The 27,970-nt window shown below is 39.7% G+C and overlaps 2 protein-coding genes across 2 annotated transcripts; both read left to right on the forward strand.

The window, feature by feature from the left end:
- Positions 1-896: 896 nt before the first annotated feature.
- Positions 897-21,818, forward strand: LOC136434864 (VWFA and cache domain-containing protein 1-like). Its single transcript, XM_066427946.1, has 32 exons — positions 897-1,174; positions 4,575-4,803; positions 5,059-5,221; positions 5,819-5,987; positions 6,113-6,239; positions 7,088-7,158; positions 7,300-7,404; positions 7,553-7,723; positions 7,882-7,975; positions 8,201-8,314; positions 8,894-9,046; positions 9,429-9,580; positions 9,891-10,046; positions 10,392-10,523; positions 10,974-11,091; positions 11,734-11,821; positions 12,069-12,152; positions 12,407-12,517; positions 12,953-13,025; positions 13,206-13,258; positions 13,567-13,708; positions 13,971-14,177; positions 15,012-15,077; positions 16,793-16,871; positions 17,244-17,334; positions 17,744-17,839; positions 18,025-18,178; positions 18,358-18,518; positions 19,457-19,619; positions 20,137-20,253; positions 20,588-20,807; positions 21,561-21,818. Exons 1-32 carry the CDS (start codon positions 980-982, stop codon positions 21,770-21,772), a joined length of 4,266 nt encoding a protein of 1,421 aa, XP_066284043.1. The 5' UTR covers positions 897-979; the 3' UTR covers positions 21,773-21,818.
- Positions 21,819-21,875: 57 nt separating this feature from the next.
- LOC136434879 (ZP domain-containing protein-like) lies at positions 21,876-25,396 on the forward strand. Its single transcript, XM_066427972.1, has 6 exons — positions 21,876-21,884; positions 22,032-22,135; positions 22,622-22,918; positions 24,261-24,423; positions 24,589-24,706; positions 25,251-25,396. The coding sequence occupies exons 1-6, from the start codon at positions 21,876-21,878 to the stop codon at positions 25,394-25,396; spliced, it is 837 nt and encodes a 278-aa protein (XP_066284069.1).
- The last annotated feature ends 2,574 nt before the right edge of the window (positions 25,397-27,970 follow it).

Below are 27,970 nucleotides of genomic sequence, written 5' to 3' on the forward strand. Positions count from 1 at the left end.
TAACAGCAATATGCACCTGTCTAACAGCAATATGCACAACGGTTAATTTCATACAGATTTACATTATTGTTATCATTGCGTACCCAGCACTGCCTCATCTCATTATCATCACTGACCCTGCTAACTGTATACAAAGTGAAAAAATTACAACACCAGAAAAACTTGAATGATAGATGATAATTCATTAAACAGCTTTGATAGCAAATTGGAATGCCTTCAAACCTTTTCTTGACAATATAGCAAGCCATTACATACACAGTAAGAATAGGCACTATCGCGGGGTAGTAATCATTTTAGAATTCGTTTTGCTCACGTTACGCACTGCCTGATCATCGAGGTGTCGATGGTACCACCTTGTCGAATTGCAGTATTGCATCGACAGCATCTACAACGCAGTTTTGTAGAAAGATACGAATCTCATAATAAGTGTTCTGCCGTTTTTATTTTTGCATATTGTGGACTACGCTATGATTATGGAAGAAATTAACAGCTCGTATGAGCTGACAACAGTACTTGAATACATCGCAGTTTTCGCCTTAAACACGGAATGCCGAAGTATTTGGTAACAATCAAACACCTAAATCGTCGGACACGACAAGCTAAGTCAGTTACGACAACCTGAATCCCGTCAGAACAATCTATGTCATTTGTCACGACGCTTACTGTATCAAGTACATTGCAAATAGTAACAAAGAATGTATGACTCATTGTAGCTTAGATACCATTCAGGGGAGACTTATGGCGTTTATGTTTTGTACCTGTTTATCTGAAAATACATCATTGACAACATTCATCGGTGGAATGTCATACCCTGAAATAGATTGAGCGAGGACAATAAATAGCCGTGCAGTTAGGTGCATCGATGATTGCTGTTGGGCCCCACGGAAGAGGGCACGCCTGTCAAAGGCGTTAATGCATCAATCTTCCGATCGATTATTCCAATCCTTTTCTCTGCAAAATATCGATACTGATATACAAGATGGGTCTCTATGTCTTGTTAATCTTGTTAATGGCCATAAAGGACATGTGCCTTGCGGACCTGTCCACCGCTCCCATCACCACCACATGGATCCCCAAGGTCAGCCGTAAGATGGTGAAGTTCGCCGAGTCACAAACGGGCGCGCTTCAGCTGGTCAAGGCGTACGACGAGAAGCTCAACTTCACCGAGATTCAGGTAGGTACAGTCTAGAGTTTCATTGACAATTCCTGCAATGCAAAAATGGCAGTAACTTACTGTGAAAAACACCCGAAAAGGGCATTGAAAAATCATTTATTTAAGTGCCTATTCAAAAGCTGGAAGAAGAAGAAGCCATTGTCATTTCCCGACCAGCCAGTATGCAAACATGGCCCAAAATGACCTTTGATGCCAAGATATTCACATGATTTCTTCCGCCAATATAGCTAATGAATAGGTCTTTTTGACCAATTTGGAAATATCACAACCCAACTTGTTCCTAACCAACGACGAAAAGTGTAAAACTTGCACAAATTAAAGGCTTTACAAGAAGAAAATTCATAGGATTATTAGTTTGGTTTGGATTTTATGTCCACTTAAGCCAAGGTTAGACATAGCCGAACTTGCACCCCGACTACTACATGTAGCAATGAACCATATGATATGGATGACGTCATCAAACTTTAGGTTAAAGGTAAGATGAAATACAGCACTTTGGTACATAGCACTGCAATGAAATGTTTTCCATGTGCATAATGATCAAAGCTACACACGTACACTCGCACCAATTGATATCTACTTAATATCATCTGTAGTTATTAAAAATAATAGTTTTTACCTAATCAAACAGATCATTTTCAAATAACTATCTCCACTACATAGGTATCCATTTTTGCGAACGTACGTTTGTAGCTTTGATCATTATGCACATGATAAACATAGTTTTATTGCGGTGTTATGTAAGTGCTGTATTTTATCTTTGAAAATTTATATTAAGGGCAATGAAATTCGATAAAATTATCCATTTGGTCCAAAATCAGATTTAGAATTCTTTCTTGACCAGCTGTCAATATTCAGTACAGCTACAGTTCTTTCTGAATCTGTTGATGAGAAAACAATGAAAAGTCAAAAAACCAATTTAGCCAGGGAGGAAATCTCATTCCCGCAAACTGCCTGGGTTGTTCTTAGGTTAAAGCACTAATCGATATTAGATTTCTGTTGACAGTTAGGATTATTGGTCCTCATGAATGCAGGTATTCACTTCATGGAAATATTTCAAACTCTGTTTTTCTATCGCAATCTGGTATTGTGCTTTAGATAACAAATTTAAAAGAACAACTAAGTGAGGAAGGCATGTGGCAGAAACCTTAACGCTAACCTGTTGATGTTTTTCCCTATACCACAGTCTTTTAAGCCTTATCACTTAATCAAAAGATCATATAGAATTTACTTATTTAGAAAATAAATGGGCATATTTGAGCCTCATGTCAGCCTTGAGGTGTTGAGTGCTCTGGCATCCAGCTTTGGGTAAACATGTCAGTGTTTGTGGGCAAATCAAGGGCAAAGGTTGATAATAGCATTCACCTGTTTCCATCAGGCACCGTGTGTTGTATAGTTAAGTAAAGTGACTGTCTGTGCAGCCAACTACTGTTCTGAAAAATTACACAGTACCCTCTCGAGGGGATTTCCATCAAAACAATGGTTTTAATCCTATCCGGACCACATTGCAGAGCTGGGGAAACATTGCCATCTTTAATTCCGTGATGTACAAGTTACAAAAGTTATGTTATGTTACTCATCTTTAGGCTTGCTGTGTTGTTTCGTGTGCTGCTGACTCAACTCAATTTAAAGGTAGCAGAATTAACACAATATTTCGCCTATGGGGATTTACGTGGTTAAGGACCCCGAAGTGAGTAGGTTTGACGCCTTAAAATTTGAGCAGAGTGCACAAGGAAATTACAAGAATCGAATATGTTTGTCTTTAGGGTACAATCTGCAATATATGTGAAAATGAGCTAAAGTTTGCCTGCTCGTCCTCTTTTAACAGCCACTTTTATTTGACCCCCGGTGGAGGTCATCATACTGCAGCTGACGCACAGCAGCTGGCGGTAACCATATCCAGGTTGACCCCAAGCGAAACAAACATCGTAATCCCGCTTGTGCAGACTCAAAACTGACGTGTTCCTCTACAATTCACCACAGTTTCTGCCTCGCTGACGTGCACAAAGAAATCTCTACACCTTCCTCAAATTCTGGGACGCACTACGTTATACCCGAACTACTAATGACCACGGGGGTCGCGGAGAAATACTGTGTTATGCTACCTTATCACTTAAATAGATTTTTAGTAACGCTACTTTATCTAAATCCGCAGGGTTACATATACCCAGCAATTAAAAAAAACGGGGTATTTAGGAATATATGTTAGATGCAACATCGGTAATACTGACAGAAATGCAATCTTGAGAGACTGACGTATACAGAACAAGTCTGAAAATGTGCGATAACCCTGCATTCAAAGACGACGCCGCCAAAATCTTTCGAAATTGTTTATTGTAAAAAAACAACTTCCATTAGTTAAATATGAGATGGCACAGATAATCTGATATGATGTGGAAGAGTATTGTACGATTTTGTGCACCGGCACAGGAAAGACTTTGTTGCAGATGATGTTGTAGGTTTGGACAGTGTGAAATTATTCCGTTTTGCAGATCTCGTGTTGTAAGCGTTCAAATTCCACGTACCTCAGAATGGAACAGATTAACCTCGACATTGGAGGGATTTTATCTACGGTGTTCGCTCGCTGGAACAATGCGCTTTGTGCTGTGTGGCACTCAACGGCCGATTTGTAATGATTGTTTAGTGCTTAGACAAGTTAACATACTTAGCACTCTCTTCAACCCAAGATGGAACAACAGCTTCTTTATAAAGGTTATTATTAACGGCTATAGATGATTTACAGGAGTATTCATCGGATTTAGGTAAACTTGCGTTACCCCCGTTATGGATGGATATATAAATATATAAAGTTATATGAAAATATATAAAGTTATAAACACATGCATAATGTAACTCCATGAAAGAAGATGCGGTGTGAAATATGGTATGATTCAAAAGTATGGCACCCGACCATTCTTGTGCAAAGCTCACTTAATGATCGCTGAACCTTTGCATTTTTATCATGCACTCATTAAAAACTTGTTTCATTACACCTCTTATATATCTATGTAATGTGTAATAATTGTGGGGACATTTCTCGCTATTTTCACATAGAAATAGACATATTCTTTACTAGCACAGATGCACACTTACCATGCCAATGTACATATAAATCCAACAGGGTATAGCTATCTTTTAGGTAAATATTACCTACCATATACAGTAAATGAAACACTTTTCTGTACTGGAAATTACGGCTTATTTTATCATTCAAATACATATATGACAAAGTTTTAGGATCAACAGAAATCACACTTGATTTTTAGCCTCTTGATTTTATACTTTGAAAATCATCCTGGAGGTCAAAATGTGACGCTTACAACACTACTCTTCTACTACAATAGTTTACATCTCGGGAATAAGAGGGAAACAATTTTATTCATGCAAACTGACCTTGTAGATTGACGGCAAGACCCAGCTCCATCGGCTGACCCAGGCAGCAGGAGACCGGCTGAAGATGTGCCGGGACATCCTGCACAGGAACAAGGCTGAGATTGAAGCCTCCCATGCACAGGGTCCGACAGGGGGCGCTCCTGCTTCTGACTGCTGCGACAACCTCGGCCAGCTGGAGTACGACCCGAGGTTCCTGCAGCAGATCGTCAACGACAGCTGCGCTACTTTTACTGCAGGTATTTGCTGAATGTTTTGCCGCGCGTTTAAAATGTATCCTGTCTCATAGAAATAGTTCCATGCAGGCGAGGGTTCATCATTGGCAATATAACATAATTTTCGATTGTACATACAACGGATCTTCCAGAATTCGAAGATGTAGAGGTACAAATGCCTGTCATAAGCAAGGTAGTAACGTATCATGTTCGAAACTAATGGAATCTTCATATCAGGTAAATTATACACAAGCCTAACAATATAAAGACATTATGTAGGTACCGGTGAAAACACAATCCGACCTACCGTCTACGACACCATGAATTCCAACATACACGACATGTCCGGGGCGACCTGGCAGTACTATGGTGCCAAGGAGGGCGAGTATCACCAGTTCCCCAAGAACGACAGGTCATGTGAGGGCAACGATCACAGGTTCAGGTATGAACGTACTTAACATGGGCATCTTTATACTTAAGTCATTTCGTTTGCTAACAAAGTGACTATCTATCTTTCTATCTATCTATCTATCTATCTATCTATCTATATAGTATCTATCTATCTATCTATCTATCTACCTATATACATCTATCGTTATATATGTATATCTATCTATCGCTATATATTTATATCTATCTTTCTATCTATCTATCAATCTATATATATATACATATCTATCTATGTATCTATCTGTGTATCCATCTATCTATATATATATTTATCTCTCTATATCTATATATATCTATATATATCTATATATCTATCTAATAGTATCTATCCATCTATCTATCTATCTATATATACATATATACATATATATATATGTGTATCTTTCAATCTATCTAATATATCTATCTATCCATATTAGATGTAGATAGATAGAAAGACAGAAAGATGGATGGATGGATGGATGGATCGATCGATCGATAGATAGATTGATAGACAGATAGATATAGATATAGATTCCTGAGAGTCATGACAACACATTTATGCTGCAAAAGTTTTGCCTTTATCAACTCTATGCATTCCATGTCACAGGAACTGGTACGTCAGCGCCGCCTCACCCAAGAAGAAGAACGTAGTTATCGTGATGGACGTGAGCGGATCCATGGAGGAGCCTCGTGATGCCCCTGAGGGACAGAACAGAATCAACCTGGCTAAACAGGCAGCTCTGACGGTACTGGACACCCTCACACCGAGAGACTGGGTGAGTTAAATAACATAACCTCTAATCCATTATGAATAGCACATTATATGCTTGTATTGATTAGAGTAGAAAACATCAATCAACAGTTCTGACGTTTTGAACTTTCTGTTTCTCGATACTATTAGGGAGGAGTGGTATCGTTCAGTGCTCGGGCAGAGGCACCAGAAGGTTGTCTTGGGGACAGTCTTGGAGAAGCCAACCCAACTAACATCGGGATCATGCAGGACTTCATCAACCAACGTGTGCCTGAGAGTAAGTAGCATTTGATTTCACGTTGATGAAGGTTATACATCCAGATTATAAGGTAGGGCAAAAATAGTTACTCAAGGAACTGGATGAAATTTTAAAACAACCAGTCTGTGACTAAAGAAAGGTTTGGAGAACCAGGTTTTATACCAAAACTCTAAATAGATCTGTTAATTAGGTTAGTTATTGGCACTTACTTCAAATCTCATTCATCTGTTAGACCAAAAAAACGACCTGAAAAGGACATCAAAGCCAATGTCATTTACAGACTGAAATGTGAAGAACGTAACTACAACTAGACAGGCAACATTTGCGAAGAAATACAGCATATATCGCCCATAGCCCTCCCCATGCAAAAATGGACCGTGCCATAATGGACTTTTTTTAACCACCCCTACCACCCCCCCACCCCCCGTACGAGAGCGGTCACTTCTGGAGGCACCTCCAGTTAAAATGGACCAGGTCAAAAACACTTTCAGTTAGAAAATTGACTTTTGCATCATCAACCAAGTCTGAAATTGAATTTTTAAAAAATTACCATTTTCATATTTATTCAGAGTTTGGGTATAAAACCTGGTTCCCCAATCCTTTCCTTAGTCACTGACGAAAGACAGCAGATACTTTCTGAAACGCCTGACTGCTTCAAAATCGTATCCAGTTGCTTGAGTAACAATTTTGGGAATATTCTATTTTATCTAGGAAACTTAAGTCAGGTAGATATGGTTGGCAATGTATTTGTCACATTATCAGAGATGGTAGGTTATCATAAAGAATTGGACCTTTACATTATTTGAACAAGTTATAAAATTAATATTGATTTCATATCTACCTCATGACTGATTTGTACTCCCCAGCCATTACTGTGTACGCCGAAGGATTCAGAAAAGCCTTCGACATGTTCCATGAGGCTAAAAACAAGAAACCGGTAAGCAACCATTTCTTAGAATAACGCTGTGTATAATTTAAATCAGAAGCTACTAAATTGTGCAAAGAAACTGAAGTAACGGACCAATTAGGTTTAAAACTGGATCATTCGCGTTTCTTTCCATCGATTTAAATCTAACAGGAACAGTTTGAAGACTGCTACAACATCATCATCTTTCTGACCGACGGGCAGCCAACCGACACCTACTTCTCATTGGATGACATCACAAAAGGCCAAGATCTAATGGTTTGTCCGTATATCACTCCCTTCCAATGTGTTAATATGCGTATACTTAAGGGCAGAGTAGTATTTTCAAATTCCATCTGTTTCCCAACGTCGTTCTTTCGTAACCCAACCAAATTGAAACTTTTTATTGGTTTACTACTCTACATAGGAGCGTTCTGTACACATCTTCACCTACGGGCTGGGTGCCAATCTGCAATGGGCCAGTAGTGGCTGGGGTAACGACCCCAACAACCCCTGGGTCAAGCTGCCGGCCTTAGACTTCCTCGCCACCATCGCAGACCAGAACAACCAACAGATCCCGGGAGCTGTGGAGTGGACGGTAACGGACTTTAGTTAGTCAGAATGCTCTGTATACAAAAGCATGCGATGCTATTAGGGTGGTAAGTTTGAATCATAGTTACCGGCGAATTTTAATAGCAATAGCTTGTAATTGTACTCAATGTGTAAAACAATGTTCTTTGTATGTTTCTACGTCAGAACCGATACTGCACCCAAGAAAACTACGGATCATGTTTCAGTGCAAACAGGAATCCCCAAGGTGTGGGACCGGTTGGCAGAACAGAGTACATAGGTGAGTGTCAGGATTTTGTTTACTTTTCAAAATGCTATGTAGAAAGTATTTCACGTCCGTGGACACCTAAAAATCACCTTGCTCATGCGTGATTGCATCTATATAAATCACGAAAGAATGGAAAAAGACTTATACATATCAACATCTAGTAGTTAATATTTGAGACATACTTATAGGCTTTTCCGAGATGTTTTGAATGCGTTTTATTGCTATTTACAACCCCAGACGACAGTGAGGGCGACAAGCTGAAGACCATCATGGGCAGCTACTACGACTTCTTCCCGTTCTCATCCGACCCTGAGCCGACCTACTCTGTGCCAACCAACGACGAGCACCTTGGTCTGAACAATATTTCTAATAACCCACACGCATACATTCACTTACATACGAAATGGCAAAGTACATGAATCTATTCCTCGGTCTAAGCATATCATTCTTTTCTTTTGTGAGTAGTGAAAGCTTTTTAAAATGATCGATTAAGACTGTGACAGATTTATCTTTATGACACCATTCAGAAATCTTATTTGGCACGTCAATGCAAAGCTGTAATAGTGTTACACAAAGCAGCGCCTTTTTATGGCCCAACCAGTAAAGAGCCTGCCTACATGGTGTTGCCAAAAAACATTCCCTAAAGAATGCATTGGCGGAAGTTTTAGAATTTATAGTTTATTCATATAACTCAATCGCAGTTCCAATTTTTCCACACGTTTTGCAACCTTCTGTTGCTTATAATGTCTGTCTTTTAGAGACTATCATAGTGGTTATAATTAGCTCCTCTAAACGTCTAGATATCAAGTAGGACTAGCAAGATTGCTTATCAATACAGCACGCCTTTCTCCGGTACGCACATCGTGCTGGTGACTGCAATACTGGTGGCTGCTCTTTCACCATATATACACCTAATGTTATTCAATTAAGGTCTGGTGATAAATGCCGCCCTCCCCACCATCGACACCTCCGATACGTTCTTCGGTGTGACAGCCATTGACATCTCCATGAACGTCGTGTTTCATGAGATCGCCAACTTCAACATCGGCAAATATTCCTACGCCTTCCTGGTGGACAGAGAAGGTGAGCAGCAGTTTGCATGGTAAAGGTGTAGGAAATGTGTGTTGTTTTCTTAACCACTGTCTTTATCCCTTATGGTTCCTTTCAAAGATTGCAAAATCATAATTCTCGTCGCATGTCGGTGTGTACTAAGACAACTGTCATTGGTTTCTCTCTTTATCTAAAATGCTGCAAGTCATTGCAACTCTTCCTGTTCACGATCTTTGCTAGACCTATGCGATCACCGATCTTTATTGTAGTAGATAATTTGATATGATTGATAGTACCGTAGAATAGAATGTACTAAGTCTTGTAAATCAACCTTTAGAACCACATAGTTCTGTGTGGCAGCATTTTGATCAGGTGAATACACTTGCATAAGGATGATTATTTCATACCTCCACAGACGGCCGAGTCCTCATCCACAGAAACCTGCCCAAACCTACGGAGTGGAGGTCAGAACCGACTTTCCTCGGTCTGGAGGCGATGGAGGGAGCTCTTAGGTCACGGGAGGTCACTAAGATTCTCAACGGAGACACAGGAGACTATTATACTATGGTAAAGATTTTTTAATATCGGTATTGCCAACTCCTTTGTCAGCAGTGTTTCATTCTGAGTCCTTTATGGTTCTATGTTTTTAATCAAGCTTATTTCCCTGATATGCACATGTCCATAATGGAAGGAAGACATGGTGTTAAAGTTAGGAGCATATGTAGATATTTCTTTCTTAGTTCTATTTCATCACAAACAGAGGTCCTCAAGGCGTGGTTTAAGTTTGAATTAAAAACAAAACAAATCGCACCCATGTGACATCATTAGTGATTGCAGTACTTGTCGCAACATTGTATTCTGTTTTCTACGCACTCAGGTGAAAGTCCCGATTGCTCGTGGAAACGCCCAGTTCGACGGAGCCGTGACCATAGAGAAAGCTGCAACCTTCTACTACGAACCCATTCCTGACACCAAGTACAGCGTGGTTCTTTGTCTGTTTGAAGACGACGAGACCATAGCCATCCCAACTCAGGTTTCTAATTTTCACTACTCTGCGTTAGACTTGGTATATCTGAAAGTGGCCAAAATGGAAATGAAATAGCTTCTTGCGAGACAAATAATATTATATAGAATACAACAAGCAGCTAACGTTTTGGGATCAGAACATCCAAAGTCTGCATTATATATATAATAATTTGATCATTATTAGTGATTTCGGCACATTATTTTGGTGATAAGCTGGCAGCAAATATATAAATGCAATCACAGGTTTGAAACAATATGACCAGAAACGTTTGGTTCGAAGCAAAGGTACAGTACGGATGAAAGTAAGTGGAATAACGTTGATATCAAAACGCTTGTTTGTATCTTGCTACAGGTAAACCCTGAAAACGGTACAGAAGCGCTGTACCACCGACTGGACCTGCTGTACATGAACAACGCCACCGGTGACACAGAGTTCTGCAGTCTGTATGGCGAGTTCGCCACACCTGATGAGTCAACTATCAAGGTATGGCTATACACATGAACATTCCAATGAGATATCAGACAACAGATTATCAAAAATTCAAAACCATTGTATATCTTACTATAGCATAGTAAAAGTGATAACTTTGAATTATCCATTCGCAGTAATAATGAAAAGCGAACTTATCCTCTTTGTATATTCTAGATAAAATAGAGTCAGACTAACCTCTTACTTCTAATCATGGCTTCTATAATACCTGTGTCTTATTTTGATATGGGCCGTTTGTCACAGAAAAGTAAAGTTACAAAAATGTCACGATTTTGCCATTAGACATCTCCGAGTTGGAGATTACAATTTAGTCAGTATGAAGGCCTCCATTCTCGACCTGCTAAATGTCGAGGGGAAACAATTGTCAATACCTTATGCAGGTCATAGTTGTTGTTTTTTTCTAACAACTGCTCTCAAACATCCCCTCTTCTGTTAAACCTACAGTTCCCACCAGAGGCCTTCGCTGATCCCATCAACTACCTAAACACCTTAGAGACGTTTGACGACGTGGTGGACATCGAACTCTTCATCAACGACTTTACCGGGACAATGGCCAATCCAGGTGGGAATATGCTTTTTTAATAATATCTTAAAATATATGTATATTCTCCAAACTGCATTTAGAAAAAAATGTATTAATTTGTCATATTTTCCCGCGAACATTCTTATATTGTTTGGTTAACTACAACATCAAAAACAGATCCCACGTATACTCTCGGGTATAAAGCTGTAAAGTGTCTTGAAATCTTTTGCAATCCTCTTCTCCGTAAACTCCGAAGAGAACTAAGTTTCCTGTCTATTCACAAACTGGACAGACATGTTATAGGATAGTCGTGCGCACGTCACAACCGTGCGCTAGAAGTGATAGCGACGAATGAGGTAGGGAGTGAGGACAAGTGGGGGGGTAAGGGCGATAGCCAATGAGGGAAGACGTTAAGGATTAGGGGACATCCGTCCAATTTGCGAGCCGACAGGAAACGTGAAGTATTAATCTACATTCTGAATAAAAGAAAGCAATGCCTCGTTTGATATGATTGTAATTCAGATAGTTTGCAAATATATGTCTAAAACCCCCGAGTCAAGCTCTGATAATAATGACAATCTTTCTCGCATCTCAACATGTACCCAGTACTAAATAAAACGATGGCAAGTATAACAATACACATGCATCTATTCGAGGAACTTTAAATATTTCTTTGTCCAGGTCTCAGAGATGGCATCCTAACGGATGTAACCCTGTCGGCAGAGATCGAACAATACTGGAGGGAGAATAGAATAGAATCTGTTTGGAGGTAAGACGGTCAGGAGGCCAATCGACATGGAAATATGTCTATCGTAAATGCAGGTTGAACTGAATCAAACCAAAGCAACTTGGCAGGGGGGTGTAGTCATGTAACATTATACTAACGTATAGAAGTAAGCAGTCTGTTTACGGCCAGCATCCTATGGCAAAGATTTGAATCGTTAGAATCACTAACATATTTTTTTTTTATTTAGCTATATGATTTTCAATTGTCCTATCTTTTTACATTTTTACAGATACTTCGGAACAGAGAACGGTGTGTTTAGGATTTTCCCCGGAATCATTACGGACAAGCGGTATGACCCCACCCGGCAGACATGGTGAGTTTTTTTTATATCGTTGGGACGTCAAGTTTTGATAAATCTGGTGTGTATTATCGCAGAAAAAGGAACAGCATTACTAACATTGAAATGTACGATTATCGTTATTGTATAAGAAAAGCCCCCTCTGCAAAATATCATATTTTTTAACAACGGTGAGGATGAACTTGTACGACAGCTCCATTTGTAAATTTAGTAAGCAGAAGTGGGGTAAAGCTGCAAAAAATGTTAACGTTTACTTTACACTTCTGTAGGTATGCTCGCGCCCTGAGCCGACCTGAAGACTACACCTTCTCCCGTCCGGTTCCCAGTCCGTTCGGCGGCGGCAACATGGTCACCATCAGCAGGGTCATCTCCCACACAAAGTACATATCAATTAATTTGTTACCTAAGTAAAAGTTGGGTCATTGTTTTAGTGTGCCTGCCTGGGTGTGTCTGTCTGTCTGTCTGTCTGTCTGTCTGTCTGTCTGTCTGTCTGTCTGTCTGTCTGTCTGTCTGTCTGTCTGTCTGTCTGGCTGGCTGGCTGGCTGGCTGGCTGGCTGGCTGCTTGCCTGTCAACGTTTTCAGATATTTAGGCCAGCAATAATCTAAGAAGCTCGTAGGAATGCTGTCATTTTTCGTGGAGGTAATGAGACAAGATAAAACCAGAAATCAACAAAGTTAACGCTCAAAATGTCTCTTGGCGAAAAATTGTATCTTTTTGTAATCATCAAATGTATTCCCTCCTTTAACCAGAGGAGGTATGTTATTCCTTATTTTTGTTTGAAAATGAAATTAATACCAGAGCTACTTATTTGCAGAACAGCAGAGGTCTTGGGAGTCATTGCAGCTGACATCACGGAGACGTACTACTACTCCATGTTGTACACTGAGGTTAGTTGCAATGTCGTTATTAAACGTCATGTTAGATATAAATTTTCTTTAAACCTTATACAAATATTAATCAGGAAAACTACATATTAAAGGATTTAAAGAAATTAGCAACTATCATACATCTTCAATTTGTAATAAGCTGCACTGATAGCATTTCATTTATTTGTCATATCATTACAGATTCCTGAATGTCTATCTGATGAGTATGACTGCTTCCTGTTAGACGATACTGGGTAAGTTGTGTCCCTCAAGATTCTATGTACCTAATTACATCTCCGAACAAGCTCTTACTGGCTACACTTCTGTATTGTCATCTTATTCTTTTCAGAAACAATCCATCGCATATTTTGTTGTTTCGTTTATCTACATTGATAATTTGGATTGTTTAATATAACAGACTATACTAGTGCTTCTGATCTTGAGTTGAAAACATTAGCCCATGCATAGAGCTTCAATAATGGCTTATATGTTTTATAATAATCAGATTGATTGCCTCATGTATATGCAATAATCCACCTGCCTGTCTTTTATTACTCTACAGATATTTCATAGAGTCTTTGGATAAGACAACTGCCGACTATATGTCAGCATTCAACAACACACGAAACATGGAGCACGATCACCTGACTCACAGGTTCCCTTGGTTGGCAAAGTTTCTCATTGTCCAAGGAGAATACCTCAAGGTTAGCGAAATCAGAATCTACATTCATTTGTACATGGTAGAATGTGCACACTGGGAGATTCTTATTTCTGTTGCAAAAGGTTGATATATGGTTCAGTTTCATACCTGCAGTGACATCCCAGCCTTACATGGTTACTTTCTGTGTGGTCAGAAATAGAGGTTATTATGACATTGTATTTAACAGGTCAATTTTTTCACGTGTATTATCGCTCGTTCGTTCAATTCCAATATTAGTTCAATGCAAAACACGTTTTCCTCTACAGCCGGAATGGTGCAGCAACTATGCTACCCTAAATTCCCAGTTGTTTTTCGACACAACTGGGTTCATCGGCCTGGAGGTCACCACCGGCCCGCCGTGTTACCAGTTCGCCCTGTATCCCATCAACGGCACCAACACCTTCATTCTCACCCTGAACGACCGACATACCTACCACTGTGATGACCGTCCTATCACAGTTGGCGGAAACCAGGTTTCTAACAACAGAGAGGTTGTACAGCTTTCCTTGCTTGGCTTGTTGGGGAGGAACTAGATGGTTACATCAATAGATAATATGCCCACCATCAGCACTTTCACATCACGTAACAGCACGTCTGTTTGAAATTCTACCTCAGAAAGTGTATCATTTTATGATACTGATTAATGAAAAATAACGTTATTGCAAATCCATGACTAAATTGTGTATACTTAAACATGAGACAACAGCTATTCTAAATCTGTATCTAATTGATTCATTTAAATGGTTTGACGTCTTTTCCGCATGCAGTGGGAAATGACTTGTCTCGCGTTTGGGGTGCAAAAATTGAGTTTTTTGTTAACCGGTTTGGTGTCAAAAGCTTGGGATATTGATATCCACTCCTTTCTTTGTACATTATTTACAGATTCTCGGTCCAACAGGCAGTTTTGGATTAAACAAACCTGGGTACTTGCCGCCTCATGCAACAGTGCAAATTATGTTTGCTATATTGTAAGAGGATCGAAAGTTAAGACAGCATTACATTGAGATTTCAATGAGGTGTATCGATTATTATCCATCCTGGATACAACTATTAGTTTGATTTGAGTTTGGACAATCCAAATATAGGGTTGTTTATTTGTTAGTCAGTTGTTTAGTTAGTTAGTTTGTTTGTTTGTTTGTTTGTTTGTTTGTTTGTTGACTTATGTAGATGGTTGGTAGGTTGTGTGGGCGGTTCTGTGCTCGTATGGACGGGTGTGTTTGGGAGGGCCACTGGTCGGTTGGTGGGTCTGTAGTGATTTAAACTAATACATGTGACTGACAAGTAACACGTTCCCTGTTTTCTTGCAGAACTGTTCATGCAATGATATTTGTCAGACATGCACTACGTTAGCAGAGGATGGGCAAGTTTGTCAGGTGACTCTCATAATATCTCAGAGCCTTAGAAGCAGAAAAGAGTAGGTATCTGTACACCTGTGTAGTGCAGTATATCAATACCACCTGAACGTCTACAATGATAAACATCGTGCAGATTCTTAGATAAAAACCGTCATAAAGGTAGCTATAGAAAACTTGATGATAATCACAAAAATACGATTATCAAGGTCGAGCTGGTTCAAGTCTTCTTTTTTGACATTCCATATGGCTACACATTTTTGGGTAGCATAGTATGGCAAGGAATCTGTTTTTTGCTAGATCAGATTGTTTTCCTTTAACCCTCAAACCACCGTATGGGGTCAAAACTGACCCCAGGCGTATATCAACATGTGCCATTTCTAAATTTCTAGTCGAAACCAAAATTCCTCCTATGAGTTTGTTTGTATATATGTCTTATAACTTCTCACAAGTTTTTACTGAGATTGGCTCATTGGTGATGAAGTTATCCTAGAAAGATTACGAGTGGTCCAGTGGGGTCAAAACTGACCCCAGCAAAATCTGCACTCATATTCCCGATTGTTTGATACTCATCATCTTGTAACATGTATGACAAGGATGATTATGATCATAGTAACAAAATATCATTTTGTAGAAACGTGAAAAAAACAAAAAATTTAATGAACGTAAATTTTTTTGACGTTGCGACGTATTATGACGTCATTTATGTGATTTTATTGGTGAAAACAACTGAATTGGGTATTTCCATATAGCTCAAAGGTACACGATAAAACGTTGATAGAAATTCTGCATGATAAATTATAATGTATCCAAAGACGTTATTTGTCAATTTGAACAGGAACGACGTCGAAATGACGTAATGAAAATTTCATTCATATCTAGCTACCACTAGTGAAATCCGCCATCTTGGTTCCGCCATCTTGAATTTTTTGAAATGCATTTTTTCATCAAATAACCTCAAAGCACAATAAAAAAAGAGTAAGACGTTTATATTAAGATTGTTTCTGTTACAATAAACATGGAAATTATGAAATTTGAGGTTGAAATAGCCGGTTATAGCTAATCTAATTATATCCTCCGCCATATTAGATTTGGACCGATGACGTAATCAAATTTGCATAAATTATGAAAATTAAATCGTGAAAGTTATTGCGAATTACATTAGATGGTATTGATATTAGAAAATAAGTGCAATTTAAGAAGACAACCCTAAAATTACATTGTTAAATCCAAAATTAGGGACCTTTTTCAAATATTGCTCCCAGAATCCGGTTGCCATGGTAACAAGAGAACATTCATTACTTATTTCATTTATTTTAAATTGTTGCCAACAAAATTTTAGTAAAGGTAACCAAGTTTGGTTCTTCTAGCGCAAGCCATTCAGATGCAATATTACATCGAGTGTTGACGCAGGCCTCAAAAGAGCCAACTTGTCTGAATAGCGCTAGTTGCAAAAGACGATGTTCCCTCTTTTTGCATAAATTATGATAATAAGCAGAAATTATTCCCACCTAATAATGTCAAACTGTCCCTTATAGATATATGGAACTATACATGTATACAAATAAAAAAAAGAGTCACCAAAAAAGCTGTATTTGTAGAAAATATTTTGGGGTCAGTTTTGACCACATACGGTAAGATTAGTCGTAAAAAAGCTACGGTGGTTTGAGGGTTAATGCAGTCTGTCTTTGAGATTTCAATGTAACAAGCATGTTTATGTTGACTCCTTGTTTTAGTGCCCCTGCGTTTGCGTATGGAACTACGAGTCCTGTAGCAATAGAATTCTACATCTTCTGTCCGACATCCCTTGCCCTCGTAAGTACGATAAAACATAAGCAATATTGGGAGCAAATCGTCTCTACCCAATTCTTCATTTCTTTGGATGAAAACCTGTCTAACAAGACTTCTAAGACCTCAAATCTCCATGATGTATTTCAATCATGTAATTGACTTCAATATCTAAATGATCTATGCCGGGATAGACGCACCTTTAATTAACTCACACATGTCACAAGTATGAAATTCTTAACTATGGTCCATATTTGCATATATGGTACTCTGTAAAAGTATTAATGTCCTATGATGGGAAATTTTTTTTAAAAGATTGCAAATGCTCCCTGGTTAACTTATTTTAAAAAGAGTAAAGTCAATGGTAAGAGTGTACTGGTGATACATTCCTACCTTTAGCCCCTCCTAAGGACCTGACCTTTCGGGAACCAGGACCACCCTACCCACCTGAGCCGGAGGTGGATGTCTGTGAGGAGAAATGTAGCGCACAGTATGTCAGTCTCTTGTAAAACTATCTGAAGAATGAAGCACTAGTAATTTCATGATCATTACATATGGCTGCAGTATGTTCTAGTTAGACCAATACTCAACAATTTGTGACTGAAAACTGTGAGTGAAATGACAATGAATTCATAACAACCTCATGCCCGGAGACTTAGTGAAAATGAACCGTAATTACAAACGTTTAAACATACAGTATTTAAGGCTACAGCGCCACCTACAACATTCACAAGCCATAAAGTATTGCATATTCCTGTTCAAGGTCATTAGCTAATTTACATAGATATCATGAACAATGCACTTACTCCAAAAATGCTTGATGATGTATAGTGTGTATATAATCCGGCACACTTCTTCATCTTATTCCACACAAAAGGTCAATATCTCGTTTATCATAGATCAGACAACATCACCTGCAACGCTCTCTCGCGTTGTTTCTGGTGTGAGGAGATGGACTTCCCTGTCTGTACAGAGATCTGTCTAAGCAGGGAAAAGTAAGCTTTAAGCCCATTTTATTCTAGACGCGAGTGTACAACGAAAAACGAAATGAATGCAATAAATAAGGAATCCGTTTCTCTGCATGGATTTTATTGTTACTTCCGGTTATGCCGATTTACTGAAATGAATTGTTTGAATAAATACTACTTCCGGTTTCTCCCTGACCTGCCTCTCTCTCGAGGTTTCCGGTCTCTGTGTTCTTCCCATGTGTCAACCTGACAGAGCTGTCACGTGACGAGCAGGAAGAGCTGAAGGAGAATTTGTACCTGAGGGTCGTCCAGCTGCTTCCCAACGTCACTCAAGAGGCCATCAACTTCCCGGAAAATGTGACAGAGGTGAGATTGTAGCTGACTTCTCTTAACGTGTTCATGTCGACCTCTAAGACAGATATTTGTTACACTTGTATCAATTAAAAGCCAGCAAACCTGTAAAATCGGGACCAATGTTTCGGATAAAAACGTTATCCAGACCCTTTATTTCGCATTTAATCAATGCAATTTTCCTTCAACGACAGAACACCATAGAGTTCATGCTGCAAGGTGAGATGAACAGTCCTCCTCCTCATGAATCCATCGCCCTGCTGCGGCAGCAGACGAACTGGAGACAGAACTTCACAATCGGACCACACCGGGACCCCGCCATGTTCAGATCAGCAGATCCCGAGGACTACGTGGAGTAAGTCACTTTAAACAACAAAAAAAACAGTTATGGCGTTTAATTGCATCGTATGTTGTTAGGCTGCCAGATAGATTAACATAATATCACAAACCACAAAGCCATAACCATCATCATCGTCATAATCATCATCATCTTTTGTTGTCCTAGTACTGCAGTCAGTACTCTTGCCAGTTAAGGGCATTATGTAGATGTTGATTGACGACATTTGGACCCAGTTCGCACACAAGGAGAATGTTTGCCGCATTGTTTGGTTTAGATGACCACATTGACTTTCGCGGCCGGGCTCATCCGTTCCCATTTCAGCAGGTAATTTCTAGTTCTACTTACTCCTCTCCTGGCTCTTCCCAGTAGAACCCATTCATTTCTGGTTAGGTCAGTCCCATGAGGTAGGGACTCGCGAGGAGCTTAGTTTGGTAGTAAGGTGTCGAAATTTCAAACGGTCCAGTCGGCATTTGGCATGCATTTAGATTCTGTACTTACAACCATGAAGCTCTTTCTGAACTTCGGTCTTGCTACGTCTTGGTACAGGTACAGGTACCATCAACATATGGGCACACAAAGAAACCACTGGATAATGAGATTACACTATTGCTTTTGCTATTGCTTGGTTCTTTTTTTGCAGCTTTCCAATCGTTCTTAAGTTTCATCTCAGGACTGACGTCGATTGAGTTCTTCAGGCGTCTCTTCTGATAGCTCGTAATGTCATCACATCCCAGTAACTTATACCCACCAGCTCTAAAAGATTATCCCAGAAGACATTCTGTTGAGTTTTCAATGCCCTTTGCCTCTTTTTTTCTGTTTACGTATCTGTTGGTCTATACATACGGGTCTACTTTAATGAAAGTACGGCACCACCCCAAACTTTTGGGTAAGTACATGTTGCCCAATTTTTTAAAGAGAAAACAACACTGATTTTGTTTTAATGTTTGTATCAGTATGGTCGTAATGATGCTGTTCAACGGTGTCAACTTTGCAAACCTGGTCGGTCAGCATTCCGTGTCAGAAAGCGCGCTTCATCCAGCACTTAAGACTGCACTGACGAATGCTGGCATATCTCCGCAGTACGTGGCATCATGTAAGATACTGCAAAGAGGGCAGGTTGGTTAAAAAGTTTTTCTTTTAAAGGCTTCTTTATATTTATTATAAAGACAGGTATCATAAGGAAAGAAAGGAAAGGGTGGTTATGTCAAGCTATTCTAATCGTTGTGGTGTCTTTTTCATTTCAATTCATATAATTTATCTCCGTGTTGATGTTGCTGCAAATATGCATGTATATAGAGGAACTTACTTGCGCGCCAAGTGCAACAGGTACAATTGGAAACTTGTATATACATGAACGTCTAAGTATTGCTCCTATCAAACAATTTCTAGCAAACTAGTCTAACTTATGAATAGCAGTAGAGACCATCAATGAATGCTAATACTCTAAGACAGTATGTTGATAACATCTCAGGCCGATAGATGATAATAATGATGTTGATAATAGAATGGTGCGTCAGGAATATATAGTATTGCCTCATGTGTTCTTGTTTTTCCATAGTGTTGCAAATGCGTTTGCCTGCATATTGAGTAGATATAACAACAGCGTATGATAATATAGTACATGTCTTGACAGGACTACATCGAGTTCTCCATATCAAAGCCCATTTACAGCAGTTACAACCTGACAGCGGAAGTTGAGAAACTCGTGACTGCCCAAAACGCCGGAGGAATTCTTCTGAATCTAAAACCCGTGGGTGCTCACCTTACTTTTATTTATTATCTTTATGCAAAAGTGTGGGCTCATAGCAGCAATGCATTAATGGGACAACGGGTAAATATATTTATATAACAATTAATTTCTGCAATGATACCATATTATCAATGATGCAATATTATCAGCACGATCAATGTACGTATTAGTGCCTTACAGCACACGTAGCTCTATATACTATACTATACCATACTATTCTATACTATTCTATACTATTCTATTCTATACTATTCTATTCTATTCTATACTATACTATACCATACAATACAATACTACACTATAGTTAATAATGTTTGCATACATTCTAACCCAGGGCTGGCCTGTTAGCAGTGGTGTCAGCTACAGAGGGACCTTTGACAGTACCTGTGTGCCGCTCCCTCCTCCCGCCTTAAGTACAACCACCCAAGGTGCAGCAACCATCCACGGTGCAACACACCCCCACGGTACAACCAAAGCAACGACCAAACCTACCACTCTGACACCCGTCAAACCACACACAACGATGACAGGTGTTCTAGACCCGCTCTCGTACGGTAGGTTTTATGTTGGTATGTCCGTTAAGGCTAAATAGAATTAGATTTTGTGCTGTGGTCACTCGAGTTGACTGACTACACTACTACATTTCTTATACCTTTCTCTTTACCCACTTCCCTCCCCTCCCCATAGACTGTGCTGTCCAGCCGGCCGGTCTGTACCCAGACCCGCATGACTGTACCATGTATTACCAGTGCAGTGCGGGACACCCTCATCCCGCACACAAACCTTGTCCTGCCAACCTGGTGTTTGACTGGGACCTCCTTGTCTGCAACTATGTATCGTCATGTACAATCCGTTTCAAATGTAATGAAAGAATGATTGGTCAAAGATGAAGTGGGAGATACTAGAAATCAAAATAGGAATGTGAAGGATCTCGTACTGCCTCGTAATCAAAAACTTTTGTCATGATCCGCACACTTCTTGAAGCTTTTATTGAATGACCACTTTGCTTAAAATGAACGGAAAGTGTGCCTCTGCTAAAGGAAGAGGTGACCTCCACACCGTTGTAATGTTGTGCTTAGAAATACCGAAAGCTTGCAATTGCCGACCTAAGAAATTTTGTTGGCACAGGGATTGATTTAATTTTACTGTTGTTATAACTAGCCTCCGTTGCAGGCTCTGAACCGGCTTTTTGGGGGGCTAAATAATACACTTTTTGCAGCCAACCCGTAACTATCAGCCAACCCCGTAACTATCAGCCGGCTAGCCGGCTATATTGCATGTATTACCAACACTTGTATATCTAACAGAATCTGAGACGGCCCCGACTTGCACCAATAAGTTTATGGAGTTAGCCCTGCCGGCCGACCGGTTGGCTCACGTGGTTACCAGCGGGATACATTGGGACCCGGACCCGAGCTGTAAAGCTACCTTCAACGGCACCCACTACATCCTGCGTACAGAGCTCTATCAGTGCGGGACAAAGGCGAGGACTCTATTACTCCATGTATTTGAACAGTGAAAAGAATATGTGCAATATGGCTTATTGTTGTTTACTTTGAAAAAAGTATCTGCATTTCTAGGTCACAACCAACTAAGTCTCATAGACATTTGCAAGGTCTATCATGTTTTTGGTCATTGAATAATATATGCGCAAGATGGCTTACTGTTTATTTTGAAAAATATTATCTGCATTTCCTGGTCACTATCAGTAACAACACCTAACTGTGCAACATCGTAACATCCTACTCAAGCTCATTGAAATTTCCAATTTCGCATAGGTGACCTTTGACGCAAAATACGTCATCTTCTACAACAGTGTCAGCCTCCTGTTCACCCACGATGGCGTCATCACTAGAGATCCTGATGTCGTCATCCACTCCATGTATGTGCAATGTCTCTTTTTTCGTGACCTTTATATTGATGTAAAGATTTCACGATACATAAACGTTAATTAGAATTAAGAGTTCAAACGGAAACAAAAAAGGAAATTACCTTCATTTTCATTATATACATTGTTGATTCATAGAAAAAATCTTAGTTGAATAAAATTTGATTCATAGTCCAGCAATTATATAGTGAAAGACTGGATTAAATGTTCTAAACATCACCCTCAAACGAGCTGATTTTTCGTTGGTAATGAGGTCAATATCATTAATTCAATAGTGACCAAGTACAGTGTAGGTTAAGGCCCATGAGACGAAAACAAAAATCAAAAAGGCCATGCAGCATTCGAGACAAAAGACTGTTTACATGTTGGGAGCCTTCAATTTAGATCTTAGACCACAATGCATTATGCAATACTACATACACATGCGCAATCGGATCTGTGAAGTGGCTTATAATACATACTTCGATCCTCTCTCCCCAGCTGTAAGTACGAGCGTGACGAGGCCGTGCTGTCTGAGTTCCTGCCCATCCCGGGCGGACTGGAGTTTGTTGATGAAGGGTTCGGCCAGCTGTCCATCCGGCTGGACCTGTTCACCACACAGAGCTACCTGAAGCCGTACACCGCACCTGACTACCCGGTACATTATCACCTGCGTGACAGGATGTACCTACAGCTGCAGGTGCAGGGCCACGCCCGACAGCTGTCCGTGATCGCCCTGCACTGCGAGGCTACATCTGGACGTAACACCTCCCTACAGTACCCACTGATACAGGACGGGTGAGCTTATACATTTATATGAATGTACATTGTAGTGTCTTACGCTTCAAGTCCCTGTATATATGTAAATACATGTATTACTAACCCACTAAATTCACTTGTCCTGTCCTTTGCACACACAATGTATATCTCATTAATTATGCAAAAGAGGTCTTCATTTGCATAGTTGATATTAATTTCTCTCTTCCTCAGTCATGTCACATGTTTGAGAGTCCTATCATGGAATTTGGAGGATGTATCAATTTTCATCATCAGTTATGCAAATTAGATACTGATTTGCACAATAAGTATTAATTCATATAAATCATCACTCAAGCTATCCATTTAGCAAAAAGCATGACCATCCATCAAGTCCCTCTTGAGTTATTCCCTTTCACAGTCTGAAGCAAAACCTGCTCCTGCAGTCCCAGAAAATGCCGCTAGGGTGTCCAAACCGACACCTTTTACTCTCTATCCAAAGAGCTATCTACCACTCAAAAGTCGGTTCCATAGCATATCCAAAACATGAGATATCAAAACAGGAATTTCCGCTGCAGTACTATAACAAGCCGCTAGAGGGCCCAAAATCTAATCATTTTCAGGTCTCACCAAGACCTACCAACATACCAAATATCAAGACAACCCATCCAGGCATTCTTGAGTTATGCTGGTCTTCTTATACATACAAACGCTACCCTATGCATAACCTTCTGCCCTAGCTCGGGAGCCAACAAACTCCTCGGGTGGGCGGTGCCAAATCCACTTAGAAGCCCAGGTCTCGGGATCTAACTATTACGTGACAAGCTAATTTGAACAGTCAAATCCCCTGGCCCAATATCTCCTTACTACACCAGTAACACTTCCCCTACACCAGTAACACGTTCCAGCTGGCACCCAGCTAGTATACACTCATACAATATAACACATTTTTACACTTTTCTCGTTAATTATGCAAAGCACTTCGCCCAAAATCTAATCATCTTGAGCTTTCCCACATACACACCGACACACCAACTACGACAACAAACCATCCAGGCGTTCTCGACTTATCGTGTTCACTAACAGACACACAGACAAGCATCAACGAATAACCTTCTCAGCGAAGGTAACTATGTTCCATAGCGTCTTTTTTTATTCCCCATTGTTTATTCGTTCCGGGCACTTTTGTTGTAGATAGCCCACGCGCAACTGTTGATAGTCTCATAGATTTGAGGCCTAGCATTAGAGAAGAATAGTATTATTTCTGTTTAGAAAAGCTATAACTAGTTTTGAACGGAAAGATCATTAAAATGCATTTCTCGCATCATAAAGAAAGGCCATATAGGACAAACTATAAATAATTACCAATTTATAATTTCTACAGTTGTGCCTCGGACGAAACCCTTCAACTGTACACCAATGCTGATCCGGCAACCCAGCGGTTCAGTTTAGAGGCCTTCCGCTTCGTACAGGAAGTGACGACTATTCACATCCGGTGTGAGGTGGAGGTGTGCGATGCTACTGATACTGGGTCCCGGTGTGCGCAGGTATGTTATTAACTTTTTTCTTCTAAAATTTGCATATGTCATAAAAACTAATGAATTGGTCATGCTTAATGTGACAGGCTCTTGCAGTTGGAGAGTCAAATTAAAGGTGGTCATTTTAAGGAATATTCTACAAAGTGGTCATATATGGTTCCCCAAACATTCCAGGGATGCATGCGCGGAACCAATCACTATCACAAGAGGTCGCTCGAGGACCAGTATGACATGACGAGCCGCTATGTGATCTCCCGCGGCCCTATCATCCTTGATGCTGATTTCCAACAGGGTGAGTGTATTATTTGCCCCTTTTTTGAACCACCTTTTTTAAATCACCTATCACCTTGTGTTGCTCAGATGAATGTATCATGGAAATAGATATAAACCAATCATGCTATTATGAAATCATTGCCCAGTAGGCAACAGACGAATAATCACTTTACAATGTTTAAAATCAAACTGTAACTGACCTCTAAATGGTATCCAATACAAATAAGACATATATTAACGTCAGAACATCCGTAGATGGAATATGAGCATATCTTTGGACGAGCTGTAATGAAAAGTCAGCAATGGCCAGGCCTGTCCTTGGTGCTGAAATGTATCTAAAGTGAGGTGAACAGGATTCCTTTTCTTCTTTTCTCCATTTGTTACGACAAAAAACGTAACATTTCAAAAATACAATTAGTATTCCTTCTGTTAGTCGTTACGACAAAAAATATTACATTTAAAAAATGCAATTAGTATTGCTTCTGTTAGTCGTTAAACTAGTTGTTTTTATATGTCATATTAAACTTTGGAATCATCTTTTTGTACCTGTGCTTCACTTCCAGAAGGAATCGGGAAGAGAGCGGCCCTCCTAATTGGAGGATCTGTTGTGGTGATCACCCTCGCTGCAGTTCTGCTCGCTGTCAAAGTGAGGCGCTTGAAGCGGGTACATCCGGGATATCAGCAGCTCATCAACCTTGACGTCGAGTAAAGACCATCTCCTGACTAGGCGTGTTACCTTGATATTGTAGGCTGTTTCGCTGCATACTGCTTTTGCACACAAATTAGTCATATATGACGCTAAATGATATTTGATATTCACCGATTCTATAGCCTGACAGATATACAGAAGTGCAAATAAAAGTCAACCATGTAATAGTTTGAATTCTTTCAATCCACTGTTTAAGAACGTAATTCATAATTACTCAAAACACCATTTAAAGATTTTTTCATCAAAATGACTGCATGTGTGAAGTACAACTCTTTCATTATGGAACATCCTTGTTTTGTGGAGAGACTATGTTATGTCTAAGTGCAAGGCATTGAACACGAGTTTTGCTTGACATTGTTTCTTAAGATTGACTTTCAATACTTTGTGGAATTACTTGCTGGCAAATTTATGCTTATTTCTTTCAAAATATTTCAATATAGGCGTGTTTAGTCTAACGAATGGTTAACTTTTTTTTGTTAAATCGTTCCATAGTTTATCACCGCACACATATAATAGAAATGTTTTACAAAAGTGTAGATTTCTTTAGTGCTCAAAAATAAAACTGCAATGCAAAAAGCTCTGTTGTGTCCAATTTGTTACTTTTGTAGATGTTAAAGGATTAACATTTCCTTCGGGATGACTTCCAATTATACGTTTCCACTCACACGAAACGTTTGGTCTTTTAGCCCCGTTGTGGCCGACATGTAATGTACGACATCGTAGACATGAGTAAATCTAAGCTGGGATATTCTGAAATGTCGATGACACCTAAAGTATATTGTGCTCAACATGACAATTCTATGATATCCTTCGAGTTATATATGCTACAGTACAGCGATGTAACAACTCGTCCGATGTAATGTCCGATAACACCATGTTAATGTCACCATAACAATGGTAGTGGACTATTGAACCTAATAATGAAATTACAGTTACAGACGCAGCGCACTTAGTAGCTTTCTTAACCACGCAACTATTACAGTCTGCGCCACGATTAGTCTCGGCAAAACAAATTATGACAAATATCAAATTAAACATTGATTAAGCTGTTTTTGCTTGTCACCGGCAGTGCTGGTGTATTTTGTTTTTCATTGAAGTGAACGAGTCAAGTTACCAAGTCAAGCGACATATTTGAGGCGTATCACAAGTATAATCGCTCCGTGGACCGAGAGGTGTCAGATGAGGCTACGATGACTACTAAAGTGGTCATAGTAGTTGTCCTCGCGGCGCTATGGAGTCCATCCCAAGCGGATCTGTCCACCGCTCCCATCACCACCGACTGGATCCTCAAGGTCAGCCGCAAGATGACGACTTTTGCCGAGTCACAAACCGGCGCGCTGCAACTGGTCAAGGAGTATGACGACAACCTCAGCTTCACACAGGTTCAGGTTAGTTGATATCATACGTCACACATTATCTGCTATTATCTTGATATCATTCAGGGATGTGCCTCATTAGGCTTCATAGTTTGGAACCACATTTTCCAATGTCGGGACATACAAAGACTAATGTAAATGGTTGAGGTACATTGATAGAGACAACCATTGTCATTACCTGTTAGCTGCTTGTGTTTGTTGTTTCCGTTCGTTTCTTCGAGTGATCTGTATTTCATTTGATATGCAAATCATGTCAATATCAGCGAACAAAGAGATTCTTCAATGAACTCAAGACGTGTGTACATTGAGCGTCTTACAAACACTTTTTGCCTTACCACAGCTAAGGCTTCAGCCAATGTTTGCGTTAAATAAGATGTGGCCTGTCGTATTTCTAATGGTTATGATTAGGTCAATATAAGCAGGACAAGTACTATATCTCGTAATTTTGCACAGAACTGTGTGTCTCCTGTGCCAGTCACTGGATGCATTTGGGGCGATATTACGCAGTGGATTGAACGTAGGGAATACCGACATCAAGAATGTAAAAAAAGGAATTAGTGTGTCCAATGACCACAGTGGTGGAAAGTGGCTGGTTAGTCATCATGTTTTCACTAGATTGAATATTTCAGTAGGCATTCAAATAATTAAGGACATTCACGTATAACGCAGCTACCATTATCAAAATACCCACATTGCCATTGGTGAAGATAGTTAAAGATTTCGTTGGTACTTAATCTTTGTCTTATCAGCCATGCTTTTTATTGCCATGCTAATTAATATACTAGTACTTTGCAGATAGAAACATATTAAGCATGTTATCGTAGATAGTATCAATTTGAAAGGATACTGCATAAAAGTACGAGGTTGCTTTTATTATAGTTTAAGTGATAAGTGCTGACAAATACCGGTGCAAACATTATAGTTTTCTCATTTGTCATTGTCGTGCGGTGAAGGCTATTTGCACAGACATATTGATCTTTTCCCCAAATGACTGTAGGTGGAGCGCATATCCCAGAGAGTTAGGCTTTCAAATGGTGCCCTACGGCCAGGCTTTCAAATCTATTTCATACCTATAATTTCATTCTTTTATCATAATAGTGACAGTGCGTACCGTGCAATGACCTAATATTGAGTAGAACGTCCAACTTGAATTCGGGATGTCGCGGTCTTGTAAAGGATACTATATTTATACCCCGTA

The sequence above is a fragment of the Branchiostoma lanceolatum genome, chromosome 5 (genome assembly GCF_035083965.1).
Source record: "Branchiostoma lanceolatum isolate klBraLanc5 chromosome 5, klBraLanc5.hap2, whole genome shotgun sequence".
NCBI classification, from domain to species: domain Eukaryota; kingdom Metazoa; phylum Chordata; class Leptocardii; order Amphioxiformes; family Branchiostomatidae; genus Branchiostoma; species Branchiostoma lanceolatum.

Coding starts and splice junctions, on each gene's coding strand:
- LOC136434864 (XM_066427946.1), top strand. CDS start 980: ATGGGTCTCTATGTCTTGTTAATCTTGTTAATGGCCATAAAGGACATG. Junction 5,222..5,818: donor GGCAACGATCACAGGTTCAG/GTATGAACGTAC, acceptor TCCATGTCACAG/GAACTGGTACGTCAGCGCCG. Junction 7,976..8,200: donor TGGCAGAACAGAGTACATAG/GTGAGTGTCAGG, acceptor TTACAACCCCAG/ACGACAGTGAGGGCGACAAG.
- LOC136434879 (XM_066427972.1), top strand. Junction 24,424..24,588: donor CTGGGTCCCGGTGTGCGCAG/GTATGTTATTAA, acceptor CAAACATTCCAG/GGATGCATGCGCGGAACCAA. Junction 24,707..25,250: donor TGATGCTGATTTCCAACAGG/GTGAGTGTATTA, acceptor CTTCACTTCCAG/AAGGAATCGGGAAGAGAGCG.